The sequence below is a fragment of the Chaetura pelagica genome, unplaced genomic scaffold, assembly GCF_000747805.2.
Source record: "Chaetura pelagica isolate M959 unplaced genomic scaffold, ChaPel_1.0 scaffold36, whole genome shotgun sequence".
Taxonomy (NCBI): domain Eukaryota; kingdom Metazoa; phylum Chordata; class Aves; order Apodiformes; family Apodidae; genus Chaetura; species Chaetura pelagica.
Window position 1 is genome coordinate 3,090,448 of NW_009953726.1, and position 20,821 is coordinate 3,111,268.

The 20,821-nt window shown below is 37.2% G+C and overlaps 1 protein-coding gene across 1 annotated transcript in view; it reads right to left on the reverse strand.

Moving 5' to 3' along the window:
- PPM1A (protein phosphatase, Mg2+/Mn2+ dependent, 1A) overlaps positions 1–8,189 on the reverse strand; it is a 13,503-nt gene extending 5,314 nt beyond the window's left edge. The window contains exons 1-3 of the mRNA XM_010000683.1: positions 7,356–8,189; positions 5,444–5,561; positions 412–520 (exon numbers count right to left, since the gene is read on the reverse strand). Of these exons, the coding sequence (XP_009998985.1) occupies positions 412–520; positions 5,444–5,561; positions 7,356–8,189 (1,061 nt within the window). The remainder of the gene's footprint in view (positions 1–411; positions 521–5,443; positions 5,562–7,355) is intronic.
- Between the last annotated feature and the right edge of the window lie 12,632 nt (positions 8,190–20,821).

Consider the following 20,821-nt stretch of genomic DNA (forward strand, 5'->3'; position numbering starts at 1 on the left):
AGGGAAAGAATGCTGCCAAGCAAAACATCATATGCACATCAATTCTGGTCACTGTGGAACTACATACCCAGGTTACTACTAAAGTCAGTGCACTGGCTTTGCATCTTCACACGTAACCTCCCACCCAGAACACCCAGTTAATGACAACAAACAGACATACTCAGGCCACCCTTAAAAAACCCTCAGTCCTTCCCAAAACTACAGTTTGATAGTTAATTTTAGTAGTGATTAATAGTTAATTCTGTTCTTATTCTTGTCCTTTTCATTTACAACAACTGAGTAATAAGAATTGGAGAACAGATCATCACCTTTTGTCTGCTACCCTTCTTCCCTCCCCTCACTTTTAAGAGTGGCCTTAGAATTAAGTTTTGATTTAAATGAAAAAACACATTTACACTGATGTGAACTCACTTGCTTGCCAATTCACCCCCCGGCGGGAGGTTTGGGATGCTCTCAGTTGCTAACGTACGCATCACGTGGACTAAGTCTGGGACTCCTTCACCCTGCTTCTTTATGATCTCTGGGAATCAGAAGTACTTTTTTTGTAAGTGCAGTCCAAATTTAACTTAAAAAGATTGAAACACTCAGTTTTATAAAAAGGCAGCTTAACTTCTATTAATATATATATATAAACTTAAAAAAAATAATAAAATGACAGACCATATTCAACATGGTAATAGTTAACTTTGGTTCCATAAGAAAATGAATATGTAACAGATTTGACAAAGATACACTGCTGTGTAAACATGCACACTGGTTTCAGAAATACACAGCTACTGAACAAAAGTGGGGAAAAAAAATTTAGTGGCCTTCCTGCTATACATTAGATATCATAGAAAATGTAGCATCTTCCCAACAAAATACCCTGGGTATGAGGCAGATATTAACACCAGCTTTATCACTGCAACAGAAGATTAAAATATCATCACCACCACAAAAAGCATAATACGTTCAAGAAACAAAAGGTTAGACAGATTAAAAATAACTCCCAAGCTGTATGTATATTAGCTAATACTTGTACCTCACTGCATTACAGCAACATGCAAACTTTAGGAACTGTTACATATGAACTAAAAGCCAGAGACACCACATCTAAGAGACCATTCCATCCTCAACTCACTTGGGGGATATGTGAATATTGGGCAGTTATTTAAAACTGATCCACGCCAGCTTCTAGGTGAAGATGATCTGTACTGTAGCCATAATTAATTTCTTAGCAAACACAATTCTTTAATATTATGCTTAGCCTGTGTTTTGTTTTGATTTTTCAAGTCGTCAGCGCACAATTTTATTTGAACTCAAGAGGTTTTAGATCATATCACCCCTGAAGACCCACTCTTTGAATAGGCATGAAATTTAAGGAACAAGCACGTTTTTTAAATATGCATCTCAGCAGTTTCTCTGTAAACATGAACTCTTAGAAATTATAAGAGATTAATAATTAAGAGTTGTCACTCTTGATCTTCAAGTGAATACTTGCATATACATACAATCCTGTGTACATACCTGCATATACATACATGTATGTATATACATGCACATTATTCTTCTTCATATAATAAAGCATTTACACAACTTGGAAGAGTAGCTGGAATTCATCAGTACCACTTTTGAAAAACACTCTAGCACACAGGTTTTGGCCCAAATTATAATTCAAGAAGAGCATACCAAGGTTCCATTATGTAGTTCAATTAGTGACATAAGGCACACTAGAAGCTTTTAAAACCAACATGTACCCAGTCCTTTTTAATTAAAAAACCCTCAAAAAACCAACAACCATAAATTACTTCTGATGCATGTAAACAGTTTTTCAGGACTGTGTGTGTTTACAAAAAGCACCAGCTCTATTTTGCAGTCAGGCTGTGTAAATTATTTGCAAGGCACAGTGGAAACACTGTCTAGCCCTCACCCCGTATCAAACTCTGCAAGACAAACCTTTAAGCTGTTTACTTCAAAACCTATGTTTTAAATACATGACACCACACACATAGGCACCTCAAAAACTTGCCATTCCCTCAACATCTACAGCCAAAATTCATTTTTACCATCTGGTACTTAGTTAAAAAAGAATCTATCACTCTTAAATCTGAATAAGAAGCAAAGATCTCAGATTTGGTTTGCCAAGTTCTTTTATTGTGCAATTTTGAACAACTAGTATATTCTACATTGTGCTAGTGCTAAAGTTCTGCTGTACAAAAATAAGGAATTTATAGTTTACCTATGCTACACAGTTTCACAACCTGTAACTGCAATACATTTAACATACAGTCTCCACTAAATGAATACATTTATATTTTGATAGAACTAGAGATACAGACTGAAGGAACACTGAAGACACAACAAATGGAGTCGGTCTGCTAGCTGTGTTTAATTTATTGTAATTATCTTCTTTCAATACATCTTAAAAACCTCTCCCCCCCACCTTTCATTTACTTTTATACCTTCTACACATTTTCATGGCATCAAGAACTGGAAAAATGCACTTACAACCCTAAAATAAAGGATGTAAAACACATCTGCTTTTTCATATTCTGAATGGGAATTCCACACAAAGTTTAAGAAAAAGCCAGAGCTTTGATTTTGTGAAAATATGGGAAGGAACATAAAACAGCTAACTTAAAATTATTTCTCTCTATAAAGGTAAAAATATTGCTAATATTATCTATTATGGAATGATTTTATGTAAAAGAAAAAAACAGAAAAAAAAAGATTAGACAAGCTTACTTTTTATAGTCAAGACACCAATAACACATATTAGTGCAAATAACAGCAAGGCATTTTGGAATTATTATTATTTATTGTAACTATGAATCTAGACCACAAACACATAAAAAAATAATAGAAAGAGAAAGTATGGTAAGTAGGAAATTTTCTACTTCTTTACAAATCTGAATTACTTCTCCTTATTCAGGATGACCATCAGTACTATGCCTTACTAAGTCTTAAAATTTGCACTACTTCTTAGCAGTATAATGCTATACTCTGGGCTGAGTGAACAAAAGTACAACCAGAAAAAATGCACGTTAGTGATCATCAAATCTCATTACCTGCTGGACTACTCTGAGTACTGATGTGCATAAAAAAAAGTACTATGTAATTTCACCATGTTTCCATTTTAGTGAATTTTAACTTTAAATTGATACTACAGATTAGTAAAATTATTCTTAAAGTACTCTGCATTTTCTAGCTCCTTCAGGTAAAGGCTTTTGAAGTCAAGCACTGCCATTCAAGTATCCTAGGATAACAGCAAGATTATCCACTGTAGTGTTGAAGGTTTCAGGTGCTGTAGTAGTCCTACCTTACTAGCCAATACAGCACTATCCATTTACACCAGGCAACAAGTTAAGGGCACAAATAGTAAGTTAAATGTAACAAAGCTAACCAACTCCTGTTCTTTAAGGTCCACTTTAGTTCAGCCTCTCAACTTCCCTTATGAGTAAGATCTAGGAGGCCAAATTCTGCACACAGCTGATAGAAATCACTGCTGGGCTGAAGAGTGTTTACTACATATTCATTTATTTAAATAATAACTTTGTGCAACAATAGACAACAGATTAAGAGCAACTCTAAAAAAAGACAACAAGGCCCTTGAGGGGAAGTACAATGTATTTCCTCAAGTTGTACAGACATCACCCCATTAAATTAGTATTAAAGTGCTTTATAACTACATACAGAACCCTCCTGCCTCTATGAAAACATCGTACTTTGCTCACTCCTGAAATCTTGTATTTGTATAAATGCAAAGTACCAGCAGCCAAATTCACTGTATGTACCATAATCACATACAGTTCCAGTGCTCAGGTCCTTCATCTACAAAATGAAGTGCCTGTACAAAAATGTCAGCTTTCCTCATTAAAATATTCCTGGGATACAATGAGGCCAACTGAAGATGCAGCCTTAACTTGAACATATTTTCAAATTCTAGATCAAGGGTTTGAACTCAAGAAAAAAAAATCCTAAGATACGAAAGTAATACTTGCCCAAATGAGGAGAGTTAGTATGCTGTAAATAATGTGTGAATTTACAACATACTTTTTCTTCACCAATTCTGTGAGTGGGCATACACAGTGAGCTCTTCACATGGCTAGTGCAAAACTGCTCACTGCTTCGAAATGGAGAAAGCCATCTGACACTTAACTCCTGCAGTGTCACCATGCACTTGGGGATATTCCTGCTAAGCTGTCAAAAAGATTCACACTCTTGCTTTCTGTGCACCAACTTCTGCTAGGCAAATGTTAGATTAAAACACATAAATGTCTGTCTGGACATTCATTCAGGGGCAGAATTGTTGTAGTCTGCCAAGACCATAGGCCTTTAAAAAAGCTGACAGTTTCTAAAGAAGCACCTACACAGGTAGTAAATGTTTTAAAATTGCACATTGATTTGCCTGAACCCAGATTTTCCATTCAGGCAGATCCTCTGTGAAACTTCTGATGCTGCACTGTGTTATCTTCACAGAAGTTAAGGAGAAAAAAGTGCAAAATATATTCCTCTAACTTAGTAACTCTGATACCATAGCTGTGAAGAACTCTGTGTATTGTGCTCTCTATGCTATTAAGGATTTTTGGAGTATATACACACAACTAGACTTGTAACATATAGGTCTAGAGAAGTCCACTTCAAAAATAGACCTAACGTATGCAAATAATGCACACAGCTTGTCTTAAGTTTCAGAAACAAACTCCAAGCTGAGTTCCTTTTTTAAAACCAAAAGGCACTATAAATGCAGTTTTAATGAGAGATCTTTTTATCCAAATTGATTTCATTTGGCAAACACCAATTATCATTTTAGTTAGGTGATCTAAAACACCTAAGAGTTGCATTTTCAGGTTAAAGTTTAACAACTCACAAAATTTTGAAGTTATTATCACAGTAAGATGAGCTCCCAGCTTTTGTTCATCATGAATGCTTAAAGACTGGCTTTGACAAACTTCTTACATACCTTCAAATAAATAAATACGTTAGCAAGTGCCTTAAAAATGACAGTAATCAAGCTGCAACCCTACCTTAATCAGATAACAAAATATTATGGCTAACTAATGCGTATATAACTATATGGAAAAATGACACTCAAACTACCATCTTCACACCTGGCAAGTTATTTTGATTATTTTATTTAACTCCATATAACAGGAAGCAGGATTTACTGTTCAGAAGTTAGTGATGTCATTGGACTCATGAAGAACACTGTGCACAAATTAACTCTTTCTCTGCCATCCTGAACAGTTTGCAGGGCTACAGGCACTTTCATATCAGAATTTTTTCAGGACATAGGGTGGAACTATATGAGTGTCTTTGTCAGAGGTGTACACTAGATGGCCAACGGCCCTTGAAGGTATATAAAAAAAACCCTGTAGGTGTTAAGAGTTTAGTTGTTTAAGGGGAAGGGGGCCAGGGGGTCTGTTTAGAAACAAAGTTACTTATTTTTTTTTAAATGATCCACCTTCTACTCTGCTTTCCAGGTACTTGTCCAACTCTGCCTCTCTTTTCACCGCCTCTGGCGATACCTTTGGTGCATTCGGAAAACAGATCAATATCACACTCATGTTGTCTCGACTTCCCTGGTGGAAAAGAAAACATTATTTGAGAATGTATAGACACCAGGCTAAATAGACATCAAAGCATTATACACACAAAAATCCATAAATCACATGGTATCACAATACAACTTTTACTGATATGGATTTATATTATCATTAGCCTCAGTTTCCCCCCACCCCCCTACACAATTCTGCCCGTTCATTCAGTACAACTTTCAAGTCACTTTGTTCCTTTTTAATGGTCTGAAAACTACATGGAGCCAATTACAGACACCCCATTGTCTTTTAAAAACTGACACTGCTAAGGAGTGATGTGTAATCACAAAATTGTGATCCATCTACCTTTACATACTACCCAATTATTTTAGGAAAACAGCTGAATATTATAAGTAAACAAAATCACTACTTCTTAAAAGCACTAAGTAGTGAGGTGTTGAATTCAGACAGTGCCTCCACCTAAAATCATAGCTATTAGGGTTTGTTCCTCCCCCTTTTCTTTTAGGACAATAAAAGTTACAAGTGAGAGAATCTGTTAAAAGACAGGCTGGAAGGGACCCAGGCCTTTACAAAAGCATTCTTTGAAATGGAAACATTTAAAACTCCAACTAAACAGAACCCTAATTCTTGAACACATTAACGTACAAACACATTCTGCTTAAGAAAAGTAACTGTTTTGCTTACTGTCAATACCTCTGTGCTGTGGTCTACAAACATGCATCCATACGCTTACATTTAACACCAATTAAATCCACAGAAGTCAGCAAGATCAAGAAAAAGCTGGTGTTTAAACAAGAGTAGATGGGCCTATGGGGAGGTGCTGGCAGTTGGCTAATGCAAAGCTAACAGCATCCACATGCCACTCTTCCTTCCCTGGTATTTGTTTTCGGGATTACCAGGCAAATATCTTGAATAAAAATACATGCATTATCAATCTGCAAAAGCGTTGGAAAGCAATTACATTTCCCAAAAGGGAAACAGTGTCCTTGTTAGCCATGCAGCAAGAGCAGAGATGCTGTCTTGCCTCTTTCATCTAAAAAATGTTGACTTTTTTACATTATGACTTCAGAGTTTGCCTTTGGAAAACTAAACCTAAAGATACAAAACTTAATACTTCAAATCTCTTCTGTAACTGCACCACTGTCCTGCAACTTACTAATACAAAGTAAAAGTTTTTGCAGACAAAGTCACACAGATTTGTTAAACAAAACAGTCCTGGTCTTCTTCTACTTGAGCTAGTTTCAGAGCTGTATTATGCAACACTGAATATGACATACAATAATTAAACCCAAACAAAAACTTAGAAATTGGAACTTCATATAGTCAAGAAGAAATTTTAAAAGTACAAAATATGAAGTCACGGGTCATTCATACTGATTTTATCTTCATGCAATTATGACAGTAGTGTTACTACTATATGCCAAATAAAGGAGGGTAAGATTAGGAAGGGAAAGAACATTCTCTAGTCTGATTAGGTTTTAGGAGTTAAGGTTTTGTAAAGTATGTTGTGTAACAGAATAGAGCAGTGTTACTGTCTTCAGCTTGCTCATTAACTCCTAGCAGGTCCTAGTTTCCCAGTGAACACAACATATCTGCACACGTTTTTAAACTTCCCATTACCAAAAAGCACCCAGAAAGCCATAATGCTTCTGCTGTGTGTTCTTTTCCCCTCTTATCACCATTTTTGTGGGAATTACTGTCAAAGTCATGTTAACACAAACCACTGGATGTTTATGGACTGGAATCAAAACTTATTCTTAACTTGTTCATAAACTAATAGTGAAAACACAATAAACTTCTCCTCTCAAGTCTGGCTACCTTGTACAAGCAGGTGTCAACTATCTCATTGCAAACTTTCTCAAGGTCATCAGTGACTTCAAGTCTGGATCTTACAAAGTCACACAGCTCTTCATTTCCCATAACATCCCAGATACCATCGCAAGCCAGTATGATGAACTGATCCTCTTCTTCTGATCTCTCAATTTCATAAACTTCAGGTTCAGGTGAGACTAGCTGTTCTGTAGGACCTTTCCCATGGACACATTTGTAATCAAAGTCCCCAAGTGCCCTTGAAACAGCAAGGGAGCCATTCACACGCTGAATCATTACAGAGCCACCTGCATTCTGTATACGCTCTTTCTCCAGTGGATTACTTGGCTTGTGATCCTGTGTGAAGAAGTGAACCTTCCTGTTTCTACAAAGTAAACCTCTCGAGTCTCCACAGTTGATGAAGTATGTATGTTGGGGAGAAATCATGACACCCACAGCTGTTGACCCACTTCTGTCTGCGCCATGTTTCTTCTCAGAGATGACTCTCATGTGTTCATCGATTTGCAGGAAACCTGTTCTGATGCCGCTCTTTACACTTTCCACAGATGGTGGCCCATCTGGCCCTTTAAAATCCTGGTTGCTTGTGATGTGATCTAACAAATGCTCACAGCAGTACTTGGCAACCTGCGATCCAGCATGCCCATCATATACAGCAAAAAATGACCATCCATCAAGTCCGTTTGGCAAACCAATCACAGCCGTATGCGCATCCTCCATTTCAACTCGCCAGCCTTGCATACTACTCAGACCATAACGAAGCCCATTCCCTTGCCCCTGGGCATTATGCTTCTCCATCTTTGGCTTGTCTAAAAACGCTCCCATGATGCCTTTCCTTCAGTTCTAAAAAGAAAAAGAGGATTATTCAAATCATTCGCTAACATCCTATTGGAAACCATTAAATAAAAGCTCAGATGATGTTAAGATGACAAAAATACACATATATAACATGGACTTTTCTGTCTTGAGTCAAATTTGCATTGCTTTCATCAAATTTAAACAATGACACTTACTAGCTGAGCTGCACTTGTCATATCTTTGTTAAGTATTTTCAGCTGTTTTATTTGAATAACTTATATTCTATTACTCATGGTTCTGGCAAAAGCCTCTACTGTAAGTATGTTTGCAATTAATTTCAAAGAGGACTTGTTAACTGACACACATCTGAATAGCTACATTGCTTGCAATTACTGAGCCAATGAAAGAGTTCAATGTTTCCAGGACAGGGGCATTCCCGAGATCCCTACCTGCTGGCAACTAAGTCCTACTCTCTGCTTTTCTGATGGTGACAAGGAAACAGAAGCAAACTGATTAGCTCGTCTTTTGAGGGAGGAGGCTCAGGGGCTTTAGTTTGTTGGGTTTTTTTGTTCTGTTTTAAACAGATAAAAGTGATATGAATTATCAAGACAATGCCAGAGGCTGCATAAAGGAAGAAGCAACACTCCATAACTAGGAGCAGGACTCCGAAGGAAGGCAGCAGAAAGCCATTAGCTTGGCTCAGCCATCTTGTGAAAGCTCACGCTAAGATTTTCAGCAGCAAACTTCTTGGATGCCAGTGCTGCAGAATTACTTAAAATCTTAATGTATTCATGCGTCACTGAAAGACAATTGCCCCTGACAAGTCTAAGGAAATCTGTTTGGAAATAAAACCATAAGCATTGTAAATTCATGCTTACTTATTCAAGTCAGACCAATACACTGCACACCCTGCCCTCCTCCACCTCCCATCATTGGGATGTGATGCAGCAAATATTCATGCTTAAGAGAATAAGAATTATATTTGCAGGCAGTGTAAACTGACTGGTTTATCTTCATGGCTTTCACACCCTAACAATTCAACCCACCCTTCTAATCCACATCAGTTTATTTGTGCATTCGTTATTAAAAAAAAATAAAAATCATACAAATTAGGTCACACATTTTACATACTTGCAAATTCTGCCTTGGGAAGCATCAAAGAGTGTGCAAATCACTGTTCTACAATATGAGGTAACAGAAAAAGACTATGATCTTTTTTATTTGAAGACAGTGGACAAAAACTGTGAGAAGAGTCTGAAACAGATTTTTCCTGAGGCCCCAACCAAACAGCTGCACTAGGAGAATAGTTAGTACACTCGGGGTTTGAAAAGGTTTCAACTTGTATGTGAAATATATTTTATTAGTTTTCTAAGTGATAATGTCACCTTTTGGTAACAGGTTTTTATTGCAATATAGCTCCAGCTGTAAGTGACACTATATATCTAACAAAGCTTTTCACATTGTCTCTTCCAGCCACTATCAACCTTTCCAAAACATCTGTATGTGTTAGAATAAACAGTCGAGTCATGTTTATATTTTATCTCACCACAACAGGGTTTCAAATGAGAGGCACAGGGCCTGGATATACACTCCTTGGCTCATGTGCTTTGTTAACAAAAACAAAAGCCACACATACATCAGCTGTACGGAGAGACATGTCAGCAGCAGCACACCTCTGCTTCCTCTCACTTCAATCCCTGCTCTTGGGTTCTGTCTCTTCTCAAGCGAACACAAAACATTGATGCCCACGCAAACTGTAACTAGCCAACAAAATCCAGTGTGTGCTGGTCTTGTATCCTAAGCACATGCATGAGGTTCACATTACTGCAGTTGCTAAGAAAAAAAATATGACTTAGACTTTTTTATCTTCACATGCAACTCCAGTGAAGTCAGTGATCAAAATAATTACAGAATGCTGCCATAAATCAAATGGAGAATTATTTTGCAGAATAATAGACTTCTTATTCACTCCATGACATCAGCAGAATTTAAACCAATACCTAACACTATAGTTTAAGAGATCATAAAATATAATGCAGTTACTCAATTATTTCACCTTAACTTAGAGCTCAAAAAGTAGAAACTGCCCTGGCAAATACAAAATTCTTGTCAAGTATTTTATATTATTATTGTGCTTAAAAACAAACAGAAAGGCCTTAAGATCAGGATACGGTTAAACTGACCACAAGCACTGTCAAATTTGGACTAAAGACAGTTTTTTCCTTTTAATCTCTCACTTTACTATGTACACAATACTTGGAGTTGTGCTATGTAAGCTGCTCTTCCCTGTCAGTAGTTTGTCATGTAAACCATGATTAAAAATACATACATACAGACAGGTCACATGCAGTTCTAGCAACTCATACAGAACTGCCAGCATACTTAAAAAATAAACAAATGCATTCTCCATTTAAAATCAAGTTGCTTTATCCCTCCCCAGAAGGTAAACTGAAAGCTGTTGCTATTTGAAATTAAGCCTCGTAGGTGAGATGTTGACACAATTTGTCAGGGATTCAAGCTACCCACCTTGGATGTGAATACAACAGGAGGATAACCACAATGTGGTCACAACTCCTCCTTAGGAAATTATTCACAGCCCATAGCATCAAGCAGCCACTTTCTGTAAACTGCAGTTGCCTTCCTTACAACACTCGGGCTAATCATAGCTACACCAGAACGCCTGGCTAAACCTGAAGGAGAGCAGGCCAGGTGTTCAAAATCCTCACTCTATCTGAAGGGAATGCATAGTTCACTTGTGGATAAAAGGCCAAGCCTTTTAGTTTTTCCAGGATTTCAATTCTTACTCAGAAAAAAAGAAAAAAAAAAAAAAAGATAAAAAGAAAAAAAAAAGAGTTTAAAATTACCAATCTGTGAATTCTTATGATCAGGAGGCTACCTGCTACTTCTACCCCACATCCTTCTGTGTGACTAAAACCTGAAATATTAAAAGAGTTTTATTTATTAAAAAATAATAAATCTTAGTTTTAAAAGAACGGAGGGGAGAAGACACACACACAGAGAAAGGCTGACATAAGCAAGACATACCTCCTTCCTCCTAAACACATCCTTCAGCCTTGTTTTTGACTCCATATCTACAGTCTATATCTTTCACACATCAGTGTCTACCTAAATCATTAGTACCTTTCTCATTCTTTCAAGTTTGTGCACTATGCTGATGAAGTTGGAAGGACACCTTTAGTTAAGCATAACTCTGTATGCAAATCAGATTAACGTATAGCAGTGCAAGAGCCCAAGTTGCAGCATGACTTCATTATGTAATAACAGTCAAGAGAGAAGTCAGACCCAGAACAGTATGCATACATTATATGCAATAAAGCAAGACTCTGAACACAGTTTAACTTGGCCCTCTCATCTTTCTGTAGTTATCTTTCTAAGCAGGAGTCCTCTTCTTTCTACCCTTATTCTCCCATTATTTGACTACCCTTCTCTTCCTTAGCTCAGCCACACATTTCTGCAATTGTGTTAGAAAACTGCAGTCTCATGGCAGGAGACAGAACCAGCCCTCTGCTCTGGAAGCCTCAACTCACAGGGTGCTTGAACGATGCTTATAACGTACTCCAGATGTTAATAATTGAGTAGCAAATGTACCACCCACTGCTTTTTTTCTTACAGAAGGACAATTCTGAGAAGTACAATAGCAGCAGTGCCCTGTAAAAAGATCGGAGGTGCAACATGTTCTCCTGAAATGGTAACTCTAAAGCACCATCTGACACTGCAACTGCCACAATTAGTCCAGCAAACTTCAAGTTTAACCTAAGGTGATTCTTGGTTCTGTCTCCCTATCCATGCTGTCCATTAGTTTCTTCTAAAAGAGAAGAGCTTTCTGGGTTTGGCTCTGGATATTAGAGGCTTCTCAACAAAACTAAAAGTGAAAATGGACCCCCATACCTAAAAACTACTCAGGGGACAATTTATCCAGCTACGAGTGCATCTAAACCATGACTTCTGAAATGTCAGTTGTGTGGAGGTCAAACTGAAGGACAGCCTTTACAGCAAGTGCATGAAAAACTCAAGTTGCAGTTTGCAGACAGAAAAGCAAGAATAAATACTGTACACAGCCTAGAAAAAAACAATGCTAGGAGCAAATCTTGGATAAAAGACAAGACTGCCAAAATTCAAAGGTCTGTAGCAATAGAAACTAAACTGAAATAATGAATGGAGCATGCCAAGGAGTCAGTAGCTAAACTCCTTGAAAATAGACAACTGGAGAACAGAGTGGCAAAGAAAAGAAGGGTAATTAGTATACTGGACCACGGACAACCACGGACAACCACAGATACCTCACTGGAATGCATGAAATCTCTTTGACCCTTCATTTGTTCCTTCAATTGTGAAATCCAGACAGCACAACTATATCGCCTTCTGATGCTCACAAAAGTAAATTTTACTGCTTTGCTTTTTGTTTATTCATTTGCTTGAAGGTTCAAATGAAGGTAAGTTTTAAATTGCTCACAAAGGACAGTTAACTACATGTACCCCTGTAGAAAGGCAATTTTTTTCCCCCAAGGAATTCAGACAAGGATTTTATAATCTTGTCCAAGAAAACCAACCACCCCCATCTGCAACTTGTACTTCAACAATATGCAATTTAATAATCCTTTTTAAACAATGTCCGAGTTGTATTCCTTCCACTAGGATAAGCTGCTTATATGACCCAGACTGAAATCACAGGCACTTGTTCAAACTAAGCTGAAAAATGTCCCCATACTCCAATTTCCTGGAACAATTCTCCAAGTGACATTACGCCCTATGTTTTGTAATGAGCACTATAAAGAAAGATTACAACCTTTACTTGAACAGCAGGACACAGAGCAAGTCAACAAATTATACAGACTTCTACTGAATAGAAAAAGGGCATTTGATCACTAACTCCTATCTGATCTATGGTACTTTCCCCCCCGCCTTACTTAGGCAGGATGCAGCAACCAGCCAGCATGTAACTGTGCAGATGTCAGAACATTTTCAGAAGTTAGTGCCTGTTGAATGAAAAACTGACAGTACATACTGGATGCCCCAAATCAATGAATGTTAACAAACAACATGTCAGAGCACATGACTAAAATAAAATAGAACACGCAAATGAGGAGACATAATTACACCACAGTCATGGGCTGAATGAAGTAATGAAAAAGCTTCTTGCCAATGAAACTATTTAAAAACTATTGGAGGCTATACTATTGAGTTCTGGCACTCACAGTTCAACAACATCAATAAAGTACTGAAAATGACAGTTGATGTTTCTGAAAATGTGTACTTTCAAAAATAGGAATATATGGCCAATCAGGAGATGTGAACTGTCCAGGAAAATGTAAAAGGAATAAAATACATTAATGGGACTATGGTAATAAACAAGGACTAACACACAATTTCCTTACCAGAATACCTGCTTCTTGGAGATGTAACTGTAGTCTGCTTCTATTTCAGTACAATTGCAAATAGAAGAACATGACAAAGAAAACTACTCACAGGGTAAGAAAGTTTGTAATAATGTGAAGAATTTTTTTCTAGGACAGATGTAGGAGCTATGGTGTTTGGCAGACCAAGGGAACAGGAAAAGGTAGACAGCTGGAAGCACTAGTTTAAAGAAAGGAAAGAGAAGTATCAAAGCTTTTGGAAACAGGCCTTCAGACATATAACAACATCTACAAGTGGATGCAAGCGAGAGGGCAAAAAAACCCCAAAGGTAAGCAAGGTAATGACTTTCTGTGAACAAGTATGGATTGTTTCAACTTTTCCCTACTTATCCTCCCTCCCTCCCTGTAATTAATATGCAACAATGATTACAACTTCATGCCACAGCAGAAAACACTAAATCACTGAACTGATAGATAGAGATATCTATGAGCCCAATGCTTGGATAACTGGTCCACAACCTCTGCCATTTCACTGAGCTAGGTTGCTTTGTGGGGGAGGTATTTTTTAACCACAACTTTTCTTCAGTTTAAAACACTTTCTCCTTTCTAGGAGATGACAGCCTGACTGCCTCCCCATACCAAGCAGCAAAAAACTTTACCCCACTTTTTCTCCTAGGTCAATTTATTTTTTGTGTATGCACAACAGAGTAGGCAAGATTTAGAAGAGGATTGCTAAAGGCTGCAGAAGTCTTCTGGAACACAGAAGGTAACCACTTCTAAGTTGACACCCTCCCTCCAAAAACATGTTTCAGCTTTTGCTTAAAACAACTTTTTCTGCTCCTACCTACCTTTTCTGCAGACAACTAAACCTGTTCCAGGTTAAATTAGGAGCTGCTACTCTTGATACAGAAGTATACTGGCTGAGGTTCCAACTCCCTCCAAAAGAGATGTATGTAATCTGATTTTTTAAAAAGCAAGCCCTGGACACTGAAAAAGATAATTAATCTCTCTAATAAATTGTACCTGCAGAAATCTAAAAAGCAGTTATATAGTTTCAAGATTTCTTTATGGAGTTGTTTTCATTTTGCTCTATTGTCAGTTACTGAACAAAATAACTTCTTCCCAGAATTACCAGATCACTATTGGAAACAGAAAAGTCACTACATTGCTTTTGAGAGGATATCCACATTCAGTCAGTCACTCATCAGGATCCTAACCTGCCTGTAACTCTCAGAACACGATTAAGGTTATATTTCTTGGCCCAGAAAGAACCCTCACTTCTATCATATTTGTGCTACAAATTAGAGGTGGGAAAATAATAAAAAAATATTTTAAAAGCACTAGGCAGCAGCATCAAAGAGCAGCCCAATCACTACAAAAAACTGTGTAGACAACCAAAATGGCATTAACAAGTACTATGAAAATCAATGAGGTACCTCTGCATAAATTCATATGCTACTCTCTGAACCGTATGAGAAGTAAAAAGCCACGGTCCTTGCTTGAAAGAATTAATAAGCAAAAAACATGTCCATGCTGGTGTTTAGTTCAGCACCTTTCTGGTTATACTTCATTTTCCAAAGATTTCTTACTTAAAAGCACTGGAAGACAAACAAAAGACACCCATTTTAGACACAGAGATGAGACAAGCACTCTGTTAATAGCGCACCAACTCCTGCAAACTCCAGCCAAAATTCAAAGCCCGATTGAAGCCAACACAGTAAAAAGGAACTGGAAGATTCAAGGAAGCTTCAGTTTATGTAGACAGAAGTCAGGAGAAAGAAAGAAAGATCTTACTTCATTTTATGTATCAATGAGATTCAGCGAGATTCAATTTTTTTGAAAGACTAAGGCAAACAAGTGAAAGTAAGAATTCCAACCAAACTGCTCATGCCAGAAAAAGAAAGTATCTAGTGCTGAGGAGCTATTCCAACAGAAGCAGGCACAGCAATAGAGTTCCATCAGAAAGAAAACATGGGCAAAAAGGAAACAGAAAAAGACAATACAGAAGAATGGAATTACAGAAAGTCAGGGAAGCTGAATTACTGTTGTTTTTCCAGTACTTATAATACCAAGAGTGCTGTCACTGTCATCTACCATCATAAGAGATTATTACCCCCTCCGAAACACTGTGGGCCCACTTGTGGGTACAAGCCACTGAACACAGTGATCTGAAACACACACAGATCTGAACACACCAAATGCTTCAAGTAATGGCTAAAAACTCCATCCTTTAAATTTCATTTTTTGATCTCTCATTTACAGCTTGAAGCCTCAGAATCTTCATTCACTGCTACTATTATCAACGAAACAATATCTGCAATTAAAACAAAACAAGCAGATTCATAGAGGAATGTTTTCTTTGGAGGAAGAAGCATGCTATTCCAGTGCTATTTCTGTGTCAGAAAGAAAAAACACCCAAATAAACAAAAAGCATTTGCTTTTTTTACCAAGTTCAGCTAAACCTATTTAGAAAAATCAGACAGAAATGGAGTGGTTGCCCATCCTGCCATTACTCAAAAGGCAAAAGAAGTTCTTGTGTAAAAAGTGACTAGACCAGAGGATGACTTAGTAGAATGACTAGGACTGTTCAGGTTGTTCAAAAGGCACCAGAGTGAAGTCAACTACTGCCAATTTGTCTTTGACAGTGATTTAGCTGAAGTGTTAAAATAAACTAAGAAAAAGATGCTACATGAAAAAAAGGTCCCTATGGGATTATTCCCCAAGACTAAAAACAGAGGCTAAAGGACACCAAATGCATTAATGGAACCATTTCTGAAATGCAGCAAAAAAATCACACACACTCTCTCTCATCGGTGGTGATAAAGTTCAGGACACTGTCACTTCTTTACAGTTAACATAATCTGTATTGTTGCCTGTGGTAACATGTACAAATTCTTATAAAAACCTATCATCCTTCTATTACACTGTTGAACTTATGTCCTCACCACAAACGTTTTAAAATCTAAGTTAATACAGTTCTATGTACAGTAAAGAAAACTACACATGGAATCATCACACTATCTCCCCTGATTTTTAGCCTTTGAGTCTCCAGTTGCTCACCAAGGTCACTGCTCTTTTTGAAAATAAGTACTTCAAGCTTTCAAACTTCTTATCTTCCCAATTTCAATAGCAGCAGCCACCTATTTCTGTTTTTTCTTATAACCAATTTATTTAGCAACACAGAGGAATAAAACCCAGCTGAAAATAGTTTATATAGATAGTGCTTGGGAGTAAAAGACAAACTATTTAGAGAAAATGCAACCAGTGTGCATGTGCCCAATGATTAGAAGACAATGTTTACATGAAGGTTCCAAGATTTCCTGTTTAGCAAATATAGTACTTAATATTATGAAATAATTCAAAGAAAGACACACAAGCAATTTTCCAGACCCTTCCTTTTACATAAAAATATTTGTGGAGTTCTAACCTCAGCAACATTACCACTAATCTGGTGAGGACATAGGAAAAGTGGCATACAGGAGACTTTAGACCTGGTGACTACACATGGGAATAAAATGGGAATAAAGTAGGAAACATTCTTAAGTGTACAGCTGTAACCTGGCTTTGCTTGCAAGGAAATTACATCAAAACTATGCCAGAAACACACTGAGACCTGGAAGACAAATCCTCAAAGCTTAGGAAAAGCTGGAGTTTGTTCATGTACACACACAGAGCTTTTATGTACCATGTTATCCTGCTCTCACATCCCCAGCATTCCTATCTCATTAAAAGAACAAGGATAGAGGATGGCTGCTGGAATAAATCAGATTTCTCTCCCAAGACTACATAAAAATAGAAAAAAGAAACAAAGGGAAAGCCTCTATTGTTTTAGTTTTTTATGCAGCCACTAGCTTTCAGGACAGAAGGCTTTCTTTCCCCCGATTACCATATTCACTTCCATCCCTATCAGCTTAGAGCTGACAGATTTGCCTATGATGAACAAGACAGGAAGGTGCTCTCCTGAGTCCAAATTGGAGTTTGCTGCAGCTCTAAACATTCTGGTCACTGAATGAGGACATTGTCAAATTCACCTGTTCTTCAAAATACCCACAGTGCTAGCGTCAGCAATTTTTGAGCTTACAGGGCCTCACTCTGCAGCCTCAGATTGTTGTTTACAGAAAGTATTACTGGATTTTTAAGAAGGGTCCAAATGCTACTATAATTGATGTCTGAGGCATCAGAAAATTATTTACTGATAGAAATGGATTATTTATGAAGTGTTCCTACAATTTAATACTAACCACTTACTTGTCCATATTTTTCTGCATTCTGCAGAAAAGACCCAAAGATGGGGTTGTACTTAACACAGAGAGAATTCCTTAAGCTCATCTCCAAACACAAAGAGCTTAGGCACAGTTTACACAGTTCTCATGGCCATGGCATTTAAGCTTAATTCCTAAGTAAAAAATACAATGGAATTTTATGCACAAATAGCTACGATATGTGGACAAGAAGAATAAGACACTACCATTCAAATTGCAGAGCAAAAGCACAGTTGGAAGTTAAAATGAATTGTATGCAGAGATACAGAAAAACCTTCAAGTTACAGCTGAGACCCAAACATAAAAGCACACTTCATCCTCTAGGTCACAATCCAGCAAGGCATTTAAGCATGAGAGCAACATCATACATCTGAGTAGTCCCACATAATTCAGTTGCACGTGGCGTACCAATGTAAGCACACTTAAGTGCTCTGCTTTATTTAAACTGCAGCTATCAGACTACAAGTCATGTTACACTTGGGTTTGTAAGCTATTATCTTAAGAGTTCAGAGACCTTTTTATCTATTAAAATATTCTTACCCGAACTAAATGTTAGCAATAGAGGCTAATGTACTTTCTCCTCTGTCTGCAAACTGCTAGCATTTCTCCACATTCCAATGCTGAAACCTGATTAGCCAGTTTTGTTTCTTCCTTTGTATCACTCTTAGATGCTCTTTTGCGAGTATATTGCTATAAAGTTTACACTCTAAACAGTAGGAACATACTTCATTGGAACTATGGCTATACGAAGGAAGTTTTTATTCTGTTGTTTTAGTCACATATAAACACCTTTTTAGAAGAGCTGTCTGAGCACAGAAACACACATTTGCACATTCCAGCAGCAAGCTGAAACATCCATTAGTTAACTTTACAGGTACATGAAAATAAAATAATAATAAAAAAACCCCAAGAAACAAACCAAAACGGACACCTAGTAAAGCACAGGTTAGTTCAGCTTGAACACCAACAGAAATTACAAAAAAATACAGACTTGACAGACACCTCTAACTTAGTATGCGGTTTAAAGCAGAGTTCAGCAGATAGAAATACAGGAAACCAGACCTTACAGCACTGGTTTAACACCACTAACAGCCAGATACTACCTCTTCTCCAGGAACAAAAATCAGTCTGCTCACTCCCATGGTATTGCATTTGCTTTCTTCTCCTGTCCTGATTACAATTTCCTTGATATAAACATTATTCCTGGTCTTAAGATTTAAATTATTTACTCTAGCAATATTAAATCTTAATAAATCCTGAACTGTTCCTTCACAGGCAGAAAGCAAAAGGAACAACATGAGGAAGCTACAAGATGATGCTATCTCCACTGTGATCCACACCACATCATGACTCAAAACATGAATCCTTCTTAAACAGTATTTTTATGCACCATCTAATGGAATGCATATAAAATGGCATAAAAATGACATTTTATGTACACTCCATGGATCTTCTAAATATCTTAAGAACACTGGCATTTTTCAGGGATTATGTATTGTTTACATGGACTTTATACTTTGCAATTTGCCATGCTTTCAATTAAGAGCCTTGTAGTGAAGCACATTTAAAATTTACAAAAGATCATTTCTCATCCTACTAGTTTTAATTGAAATTTGGATTACCTGACTAAAGCTACAACAAACAGCAAGAATTCAGCAACAAAGCTGAAGTCAAAAATAGCTTAATTTTCAAAGGAACAAATGAGGCTACAGGTTGCATCAGTTAAAAACAGCTAACAGATGACACACCAACGTTTGAAAATAAGTCTAAGTGATGTACCATTTAAGAGAAAAGAGTAGCAAAAAGAACAAAGAGACACAAGCAATGTTAAGAATAAATGTTGCTTGGCTCAGGTGAAGCTGTGCTAAGCCACTATTGTCTTGACTTCAAACACTGTTACTATTAAAGTCTTTAAAATGAGTTGCAAGTCTGCAGAGACAAAATGAACACAATTATTTACAGTACTTTCCATTCCAAAACTTGCTTATTCTGCATTATTCAATCACTTAATTCCAATGCAGTCCTGCTTAGCCAATTATAAGTATTTTACATCAGTACAGACTTGAACATGAAAAAAACAAGTCAACAGTAACTTCAATATTGTTTAGTAAGAAATACATTGTTGTTAAAAGGCTTATATTTAGGTCATCTTGAGGAAGCAGCTGCTTTATATTCCCTAGTTCCACTTAAAGGAAAAGAGCAGCAAGATCTCTTATTGACAGCTGCATTCAAAAACATAACAGTTACATAAGTTTGCAAATTATACTGTGCCAGAGTTAAATATCTAAGCATGTTAACAACAGTTCTTAAAATGCTATCTCAGCAAGAATGACTCAACTTCACTGCATAAGCTGCACTCCAGATAAGAAGCAACTTGCTTGATTTTATAAAAAAAACCCCAAAAAACAACAAAACCTTTTTGTATTCTGCTTTAATTTAAATTGCACTGAGTTAGTTCTGCTTGTTTAGACCTGCAAGCTTCACCAGTCATTTGGCATTTCCATCCCTCCTCCTTGGTTTCAACAAAAGCATCTTATGCTTACCTATAGACAGTTAAGGGAATACTTGGAAAACAGGTATAGTTTTCTGCTGTACCTCAAGGGAAGGGATTTACCAGACAACCATCAAACAAAGGACTAAATCTTTAAACCAGAGCTAGGCCTTGTCCAGATACAAGAAAAACATGGCTCTGCCAGAGGAGGCTTACAGTAGAGACCTGGTCTCTCCAGGACAAGCTACATTTATCCGAGGATTTTATTGGGTAACTAAGTCTGTGAGAAAAACATTAATAACTGGCACGATGCATCAGCAAGTCTTTTATTCTTAGCCCAGTTTCATATACAAAAGGTAGACCCAGAAAGGCCTGGAAGAGAAAACTTTAGAAGCAGCTGTCCCTAATCCAGGGAAAAACTGAACAGCACATCTATCCAAACTGTGTTCCTTCAACACTTTCCCTTTGGTTGCTGCTTGGACTAGATAGGTAAAATGTGAAACTTCCCTGACCCATGTTTTTTTCCTTCCC